The sequence below is a fragment of the Arachis hypogaea genome, chromosome 3 (assembly GCF_003086295.3).
Source record: "Arachis hypogaea cultivar Tifrunner chromosome 3, arahy.Tifrunner.gnm2.J5K5, whole genome shotgun sequence".
Classification (NCBI taxonomy): domain Eukaryota; kingdom Viridiplantae; phylum Streptophyta; class Magnoliopsida; order Fabales; family Fabaceae; genus Arachis; species Arachis hypogaea.
In genome coordinates, this window is record NC_092038.1 from 131,226,285 (window position 1) to 131,236,456 (window position 10,172).

Genomic DNA, 10,172 nt, shown 5'->3' on the forward strand with positions numbered 1-10,172 from the left:
AGCTTTAAAATGGTAGAGTTAAAAAAAAATTATTTGGTGCGTTTTAATTTGGCGTTAAATTTGTGGAAATTACTTTTTAAGATAAATATTAAATATTAATTTTGAATTGTTTTAACAAATTAGACAATATTATTTAAGTAGGATAGCAATGACCAAAAAGAAAGAGTAACTGAACTGAATTTCCAGTTGGGTAGATAAGTAGCTAGTAAATGAGAAAGGCAAGGTGCAGGGTAGCCAATGATTAATGCTTGAAGGAGCCTACTGCCTACCATCAATAAGTGTCATTCTCATGTACATTATTCATTAGACTATTCAACCCCCTACTACACATGTACATCAATGAACTAATCTTTTTACAAACAGTTATTATCCATTTCTATTTTCTTTATTTAATACAGTTGAAAACAATTCTATTATAAATATTAGTGTATCTAATTACTAATTAGAGAGAGAGAAAAATGGTTAGATAAAAAGTAAAAAGAGATATTTAATTATAAGAAATTAGGTTCGCGGAAGATAACCGTTATGAGAGAGAGAGAGAGAGAGAGAGAGAGAGAGAGAGAGAGAGATGAGGGCCGGGCCCCACACACGAACGGCACCAAGGAACCAGTCTGGCCATTGTTCGTTCCCATTCCATACTGATCTCATCTCTTCTCTGCTCTAACTTCTAACTTCACTGATTCCTCAATGCCAATGCTGCCAGCACCACCGCTTCCCACCTTCACCATCTTCCTATCCACCCTCATTACTATTTTGGCCACTCCCACCCATTTCGACTTCGACAATCTCACCCTGACCACTCTCAACCTCCTCGGCGATGCCCACATCACCAACGACACCATCACCCTCACCGCTCATCCTTCCGTCCCCAACTCCGCCGCCTCTAGAGCTCTCTACTCCAACCCTCTCCCTTTCCGCCACCCCACCACATCCGCCCCCGCCTCCTTCTCCACATTCTTCTCCTTCTCCATCACCAACCTCAACCCTTCCTCCATTGGTGCCGGCCTTGCCTTCCTCATCTCCCCCGACGACCATTCCCTCGGCGATTCCGGCCCCTCCTTAGGCCTTTCCGGTCCCGACGCCGCCCCCAACTTCGTCGCCGTTGAGTTCGACACCCTCATGGATATCCAGCTCAACGACATTAACGGCAACCATGTCGGCATCGACCTCAACGGCGTTGTTTCAACTCAGGCTGCCGATTTGGGAAGCCTCGATATCGACCTCAAGAGCGGCGACACCGTCAACGCATGGATCCTATACGACGCAACCACCAATGACTTCACCGTTTCGGTCTCCTACTCCAATGTCAAGCCCAAAGATCCCATTTTGAAGCTGAATCTCGATATGGCTCAGTACGTTAACGATTTCATGTACGTTGGGTTTTCTGGGTCTACCCAAGGTAGCACCGAGGTTCACAGTATCCAGTGGTGGAGCTTCACTTCTAGCTTCGATTCTGGGCCGTTGGATTCCGCGCCGCCTCCTCCAACGGCTACTTTAACCAACCCAAGTGCCAGTAGTAGTTCTGCCTCGCTGGCACCACCTTCATTGGCTCCTTCCGGTGCTGAAGAACGGAAGGAAGACGGTAAATCGGGTTGCCACAATGGGTTGTGTAAGAACGGTGTCGGTGTTGGTGCTGTTGCTGGTGTTGTTACTGCGGGTGCTTTTGTTCTTGCTCTATTTGCTGGTGTGTTGATTTGGGTTTACTCTAAAAAGGTGAAGCCTTTCAAGAGGCTCGATTCTCTTGGTTCTGAGGTTATTAGAATGCCTAAGGAGTTTACCTATAAGGAGCTTAAATTGGCAACGAATTGTTTCAGTGTTAATAGGGTCATTGGCCATGGTGCATTTGGTACTGTCTATAAGGCAATTTTGCCTGCGAATGGTGACATTGTTGCTGTCAAGAGGTGCAACCATGGTGGTGATCAGGGCAAGGATGAGTTCTTGTCTGAGTTGTCCATAATTGGGACACTGAGGCACCGGAACCTGGTTCGCCTTCTGGGATGGTGCCATGAGAAAGGGGAGATTTTGTTAGTTTATGACTTGATGCCTAATGGGAGTTTAGATAAGGCCTTGTATGAGGCGAAAACACCTTTGCCTTGGGATCATCGGCAAAAAATCTTGTTGGGTGTGGCATCTGTTTTGGCCTATTTGCATCATGAATGTGAGAATCAAGTGATTCACAGGGATATTAAGACTAGCAACATAATGTTGGATGAAGGGTTCAATGCCCGGTTGGGTGACTTCGGATTGGCGAGGCAGACGGAGCATGACAAGTCCCCAGATGCCACCGTGGCCGCTGGAACAATGGGATACCTCGCCCCGGAGTATGTCCTCACGGGAAGAGCCACTGAGAAAACAGATGTATTTAGTTACGGTGCTGTGGTTCTTGAGGTTGCTAGTGGGAGAAGGCCTATAGAGAAAGATGCTAATGGTGTTGGTAGAGTTGGGGTTAGCAGCAATCTGGTGGAATGGGTTTGGAGCTTGCACCAAGAAGGAAAGTTGCTGACGGCAGCGGATCCAAGGCTCGGGGGTGAGTTTGAAGAAGAGGAGATGAGGAGGGTGATGTTGGTTGGGCTAGCTTGTTCACACCCTGATGCGATGGCTAGGCCAAGTATGAGGAGTGTAGTTCAGATGCTAATGGGTGAGGCTGAAGTGCCCATTGTCCCAAGAATGAAGCCATGTACTAGTTATAGCACTTCCCACCTTTTGAAGACCTTGCAAGATAGTAGTAACTCTGACTATAATGCCATGATCACCACCATATCTATCTCCTCATCAGAGGAAAGCTTCAATGACATAGTTTGATGGCAGAAAAAAAAAATTATTGGGGATGGGATCACATTGGTTGGTTTTAATTATTTATTCATAAGTTCATAATGTAGATAGATAGAGAGATGTGTGTATTCATTTCATTTGTTCTTGTATGTAAATCACAATGAACATTGCGATTATAGGCCATAAGAAAGCAAAGAATTTTTGGCACACTTTTTGGTACAATAATCTTGTAAGCTTGATGGAAAGAATGATGGAGGAGGATTTGAAAAATTACAGGGAAGATAAGAATAATTTACTCATCAGACAATAGATTTGATCACACTTGAAGTCCCCAATTGCACGATTACAGTTTATATAGATGCAAACATGCTTTGTTCTTTTCCTTTCCTCTTATCAATCAGCAACAAGCAACTGAACAAGAGAAATATGATCTTGACCCAAAATCAAATATAATTACTTCCCAATTCATAATGTTACTATGATAGTAATAATAATAATCTAAGAAATTAAGAATCTTTTGAGGCAGATTCCACTCTCTCAACAAACCCCATTCATCTTGTCATTCAGCTTCTTCCTTTCCAGTACAAACTTCTTCCAAACTGCAGTGATCTCCCTCTGTGTCTCCAGAGCAGTCTTCTTAACCTTGCCATTAGCGCTTGTTGCTGCCTCTTCTCCATTAACCACAACCACCTTGGGGGGAAGCATATCAAGCTCGTGAAGCACCTTCTCCACATCAGCCACAAGGCGCTCTGCGAGGGTCCTGGAGAAGTCCTCCCGGATGACCACGCGGAGAACGGTAACATGCTGTGCATCCGGGGGCATGGTGTATGCCGGCACTATCCAGCCAAAGCGCCTGAGCAAGTCAGAGACTTGGAATTCATTGAAGCGGCTGTTGTCTTTGAGTGTGAAGGCCACCAAAGGAACACCATCGTCCTTGGAAACAATGTCAAAGCGCCCTGTTTTCTCAAGTCCATCCTTGAGCACTAACATGTTGTCCCTACAATTTTCCATCACATTTTTATATCCCTGCAATATTTTCAGACAAGATTGGTAACTGAATTATACTTGTATGGTATTGTACGTGTTAGTGTGTAAGCCAATGTACCTCATAACCAAGGCGAATTAGTTGGTAGTATTGAGCAATGACTTGACTGGAACCTGCATTGCATATTTTTGTCAAAGAATGAGAAATGTTAACGTGAAAATCTGCATTGATATGTTACCTTTGGAGAAGTTAAGAGTGAAAGTGGGTTGATCAGCTCCGAGATAGTTGATGTGGAAGATGAGTTCCTCAGGCAGGTCATCCTTGCTTCTCCAGATAACCCAACCAATTCCGGCGTAAACTAGACCGTACTTGTGGCCGCTGACATTGATACTCTTGACCAGCGGTAACCGGAAGTCCCACTCAAGCTCGGGATATAGAAACGGAGCAATGAATCCACCACTGGCAGCATCAACATGAATAGGAGTATCCCAGCCGGTTTGATTATTCTTTTGAATGAGAAGATCATTTAAGCGCTTCACATCTTCAAACTCACCGTTGAGGGTGGAACCAAGAATAGCAGCAACGCAAATGGTGTTCTCATCAACCAAGTCCACAGCCTTTTCAGGGTCCATAACATAGTATCCATCACGGAGCTTCACCTCCTTCAACTCCACCTCAAAGTACCTTGCGAATTTCTCCCAGCAAACCTGGACATTGGCACCGGTCACAATGTTGGGCTTGTCGTAAGGCTTACCTTCTTCTTTCCTTTTGTTCTGCCATTTTCTTTTGAATGCCAATCCAGCCAGCATTATGGCCTCCGATGATCCAACCGTCCCAACGCCAACGGCAGTTTCTGAATCTCCAAGTGGCGCATTGAATAGATGAGCTATCATGTTTACACACCGATTCTGCATCCATATGGTGTACACCAAAATCAGTCAACAGTATAAAACATATGCTAAAATATAAATACACATTAAAAATAAATTAAACTACATATATTTATATACAAATATATTAATGATTAATTTTAGTAGTTAATTTTAGTATACAAATAGTATTTTTATAAATATTATTCCTATGTCTCCCATTTGAAAATTAAGGGACTAAGGATTAATAAATAAAGATTCACGACTAAACAAATATGAGAACCAATTTAAAATTTTTTGAAAAATATAAAAGTAATTTTATTTTTGTAAATTTTTTTTATTTATTAATCTTATTTAGGTACAATAATATAAAATATTATTTATTTATTTATTATATAAAAAATATCTTTTTAAAAAAATATAAATTATAAGTTTTCAACAAAAAAATTATTTTTTTAATATTTTTAATTTTAAAATTAGAAAAGTTTTAAACATACTTAAAAGAATTATCAACTTAATAACACTCAAACAAACATTTAGAATGAATATGATTATAATTTTAGTTACTACTATCACAAGAGTACCAAAACTTTAAAGTGTCTTTGGTTTATGTTTTTATTTATTTTTTTAAATATTTTTTATTTTTAGAATTTATAAAAAAATAAAAAATATAATTTTATTATTTTTACTTTTTTCTAATAAAATCTAAAACAGGAACGGTAAAAAATAAAAATACAGACCAAAACGCAGTTTCAGTTGAGGAAGAGAAAACTGGAGAATAAACTACGTTTCTACATACAAATCACACATTCTCCATGAGCCCCTATGGAAGTAGCCAACTAGTAAATTGAGGATTCTCAAATATCTCATAACAAATATTCAACACTTTAATTTGGATCAAATGAATAATATTTAAATGAACCTATCCAACCCAAATGAATATATATTATTTTCTTTCTTTTAAAAAAGAGAATAGACGAGTTTAAATTGTATCTGTATCTGTATTATATCAATTATATTAGATGTATCCTAAAATTAATTACTAAAATTAATATTAGTATAAAATATATATTAAAATATAAATATATATTAAAAATAAATTAAATAATATATATAAATATATGATAACTAATTTTTATGTGTAAATAATATTTTTAATATATAATTTTTTACAAAAAATATTAATTTTAAAATTTAAATCTAAAATTTTTAAATTAAATTATAAATTATTTATCCTCTCAACTAATTCAATCATTACATATTGGTTCCAAATCGGTGTGTAATAATAATAAGTACTAATAACAATAATATTCGAACATCATTCGTTTTTATGCGAGAAAAAATATACATTTTTAAAGATAATACATAATACTTTTAATTTTAAAAAAAAAGTTTAAAAAGCCATCATTTTTATTAAAATTTGGGTAGCATTTAACCAACAAAAGAAAAATAAATAATTCCACGACATTGGATAAAATCTCATATCAATAAAAATTTTAATAAAAACTAATTGATAGCAACAAATCACAATACTTACTAACCCCCTAATACTACTCTTAAAAAAAGCGTGGGCCCATCTCAGGAAATGAATATTGAAAGAAATAAGCATAATTATGGGTCTATGGCATAACTTGTGGTTGGATTGGAGGACTCCGTCCACTCTGCCGACAGCTTGAAAGTTGAAAGAGTGTTTGAAGATTTCCAAAACAACAAAGATGGATTCATAAAGGAAAAGTAAACAAATATAATATACTTACTACTATCTTCCACCAATCATAGAATTTTATTTTATTTCCCACTAATAGCGTATGATTTCTTTATTTGCTTTATGTTATCTTTCTTTCCAACACCCTTAACCACTATCAATAATTTGGTAGTTAAATTTTGAAACACGCTGAGAAGGATTCTACCAAGAATACAAAACTCCAACTTGTTGATGCAATCCATGAATTTGACCGATATTTATATAAACAGATTAACGAGCTAGCCCGTTCCATGAGATTAATAATAACTGTAGGATTAGGAAAAGTAAAATAGCGTCTTAACACACGTTAATTATTTGTGTGTGAGGAGTAGAATGAGTAGAGAAAATTATTAGCTGAGATAATGGGATCCTCTGGCCAGTAATTAACGAACCCCTATATGATGTAGTTGTAGCGTATAATAGAGGGAATATCTGGTATCATATTGATGGGGTCACTGTCGCATTAACAAGTTGCTTAAAGGAGATATAGAAAGATAACAGCATTTGTAGATAACTAGATACAAAGTAAAGTCTAGTTCCGATGCATTATTATTTTATAGTGTGGTGGTAGTCCAATAAGAACACAATCATATTTCTATATCATTATATGAACAAAAATTTTAATTTAAAAACTACAGATTATATACTCTCATGTCTCATATAACAAATTCTTGCAATAATCGAACGACAGAGTAGTAGTTTTTGTTGATCATCTACACTCGTATTTTAAGCAATGAAGGCAACCCAACTATTTTCAGTATTTTGTCTCAAATTATGTTATTTGTCAATTTAAAGAAATATCAAATTAAATTTTGTTTTGGGGAAGACTGTACCAATTCAACCACTGCGTATTTAAATGTTTATGTCTGTCTCATTTGGAGTGAATGCTAATGCGTTAAGTTAGATGATAGAGAATCTAATAATGATGCTTCAAAAATAAATTAAATAAACATATTATATGAATGCATACTAAATTTATCATTATATATTTATATTTATTTATAAATATTAACTTATATATTTTTTCAACTATTTATATAAATATGGTTAAATTACTTTTGAATTTCTACTATTTATATAAAATATAATAAAATAAAAAATTGCAACAGTCCTCATCTAATTAGAACTTAGAAGTGGTGAAGGTAAAGCCTCCCCCGCGTTTAGTTAGTAGTTAGTAGTAATAGATATTAAAAATTGTTAGAAGAAAATAAGCACGGCACTGTTTGTAAAGAATGAAATGAATAAAATAAAAGATTGGACTTGCCTGGAGCTCAGTGGTGACAGGGTACTCATCCATGTCAACGTAGTTCTTGTTAATGGCGGCCATTATGAGTTTGTCGCACTCCGGCTCCATCCAAGTCGTCACAAACGACGCCAGGTTCAGCCTGGGATTTCCGTCTAACATCAGCTCGTCGTTTATTATCTGGTACGCTGCCTCCTTGGGGATCGACTCCTCCGGCATCTTGAACCTGCACGTACGATCAGATCAGATCCATCATCATGATCGATATGGATCACTACGCTTAATTCATTCTTGTTACTGTACCTGGGAAGTGAGGTCCTCACATAGCGTGACGCAAACGTTGAGTGAACCGAGACGTCGCTCTCAGATGCCGTCTTCGACAGAACCATGGTGGAGGGAGACAGAGAGAGCAGGAAATGGTGACGACTGATGAGTTTTTGAGAGTGGTGAGTGGTGTCTCAAGACACACACCACTCGCCCTTTTAAATACCGCGGCCGCTCTCTTAATTTAATCAAATTCCTTCAAAATTTTATAATTTCTTTTTTTTTTATCAATATTCAATAAACTTTTTTTATTTAATTACTCGGTTGTAATTTTATTAAATTTTTTTATTTTTTAATTATATTTTTATACTATTTTTAATTTCATAATTAAATATTTTTAAAATAAAAAATATTAGAATTAACTGAATATTTTTCTATAAATTAAAAATATTTATAATTAAAAATCTAATTAGATCTCTTTAATCACATATTTTAAAATAATATATTTTATTAATTTTAATATTTTTAATATAAAAAATTAATTATAAAATTAAAAATAATATAAAATTCAATTAAAAAAATATATAAAAATTTAATTTTAAATTTAGTAACATTATAGTACTAACAATAATTAAACCAATATTTTTTTTTTCAAGTTGTGTTCCAAAATTCCTTATGATTAATCGATTCAGATCTATCTTTATAGGTTATATTTCTCTTAGTAATATCATTAATAATAGTATTAAATAAGGTTTTTAGTCTAGTTTTTTTTTAATTTATAAATTATAACTACATATATTGCAATTATTTTCTTTTGAAAACACTTTATTGGTGAGAGTTAACAATCACCCTTCAAATGATTTTTTTTGTATTTTTTTTTTCTAACCGACCAAGTTTTTATGCCTTGCGATTTGTTTTTCGTATATACTCCAACGCAATATTTTAAAAATTTTGAACATGTACTTAAATGTAAATTCCTTAGCAGTCACCAAAAAAAATGTAAATTCCTTAGCGGTAATGAATTCTTAACGTAAGGGTGTTTCATTTTATTGAAAACATGAGTTAACCTGAATTGTACTACATTTTGGACTACTATGGATTATGAGTCGTTTTCGTTTCGTTAAACAAAACAATCACGCTATATGGAAATTTGTGGAAAACTAAATACTATTAACATTTCTTTATATAAATTTCTGCTTAATTAAGGATTTGCAACATGTTTTATATTTTTTCAGATTACGGCCTATTTTATAACGTGATTATTAATTTATTTTTTTTATTTATCAACTATGTGGAAGTGGAAGTGGAAGTGGAACAACAATATAATTGTACAGTTAGTAAAATGATAAGTATTTTTTTATTTTAATTAAAAACTTTTTTATTAAAGTTTTAGTAATAATATACGATGAAAAACATTTTTTTTAATTTAGATTAAACTCCTATATCCCAATTCTTTTATATATAATAGATGTCAAAATTAATAAAACATTTTTTTTATAAAATTAATAGAACATAAACTTTTTTGAAGAATGGTATAACTATACAATATATTTAGGATTAATAGTCAAATTAGTCTCTAAAAGATAATTCATTATTCAAATTTGTTATTGAAAGATTTTATCAATCAAGTTAGTCATTCAAAGATAACTAATTATTTTTGTCTTTCAGTCCCTCAATTAGCAATTTTCGTTAACAATTGATGATACAAAACATTAACTCACATCATATATAACATTTAGCATATTCAATTAAATGCTGAACAAATATATTTATGAAAATTCACTAATTTAGTGTGATTAGGTTATATTAAGATTAGGGTTTATATAATTGAAAAAATAAATTAAATGAATAAATTTTATAAATATATTTATTCAGTATCCAATTAAATATATATATTAGGTATTATGTATGCTGACAGTTAATATTTTATATTATCAATCATTAACAAAAATTATTAATTAAATGGCAGAAAAATAAAAATAATTAATTTATAATTTTTAACGAGTTAATTTATTTGATAAAATTTTTTAATAATAAATTTAGAAAATAACCTATTTTTTAGAGATTGATTTTTTTATTAACTCGTTTATTTAAGAAAATATCTATATCTGGAAATAAATTACCTTAGTTGACAAACGTATTAAGAATAATAAAAACAATGGACAAAAGTCACAATACAATACAAAACATTGATGAGAAACGTTTTTTTTTAGTAAATGCTTTCAAACACGGGAAAATGTAATTATAGTGTAAGCATGATATTTAATTTGACCACCACTTGTGCCTACATCCAAC

At 33.8% G+C, this 10,172-nt stretch overlaps 2 protein-coding genes across 2 annotated transcripts; one reads left to right on the top strand and one right to left on the bottom strand.

Annotated features, from left to right (window-relative positions):
• Positions 1-517: 517 nt before the first annotated feature.
• Positions 518-2,994, top strand: LOC112791674 (L-type lectin-domain containing receptor kinase VIII.1-like). The gene has a single exon (XM_025834595.3). It carries the CDS (start codon positions 688-690, stop codon positions 2,800-2,802), a length of 2,115 nt encoding a protein of 704 aa, XP_025690380.1. The 5' UTR covers positions 518-687; the 3' UTR covers positions 2,803-2,994.
• Positions 2,995-3,042: 48 nt separating this feature from the next.
• Positions 3,043-8,537, bottom strand: LOC112791675 (glutamate decarboxylase). Its single transcript, XM_025834596.2, has 5 exons — positions 7,917-8,537; positions 7,635-7,839; positions 3,996-4,665; positions 3,878-3,930; positions 3,043-3,798 (listed from the first exon to the last, which is right to left on the bottom strand). The coding sequence occupies exons 1-5, from the start codon at positions 8,000-8,002 to the stop codon at positions 3,310-3,312; spliced, it is 1,503 nt and encodes a 500-aa protein (XP_025690381.1). The 5' UTR covers positions 8,003-8,537; the 3' UTR covers positions 3,043-3,309.
• Positions 8,538-10,172: the final 1,635 nt, after the last annotated feature.

Coding starts and splice junctions, on each gene's coding strand:
- LOC112791674 (XM_025834595.3), top strand. CDS start 688: ATGCCAATGCTGCCAGCACCACCGCTTCCCACCTTCACCATCTTCCTA.
- LOC112791675 (XM_025834596.2), bottom strand. CDS start 8,002: ATGGTTCTGTCGAAGACGGCATCTGAGAGCGACGTCTCGGTTCACTCA. Junction 7,840..7,916: donor GTGAGGACCTCACTTCCCAG/GTACAGTAACAA, acceptor TCGTACGTGCAG/GTTCAAGATGCCGGAGGAGT. Junction 3,799..3,877: donor TAATTCGCCTTGGTTATGAG/GTACATTGGCTT, acceptor AAAATATTGCAG/GGATATAAAAATGTGATGGA.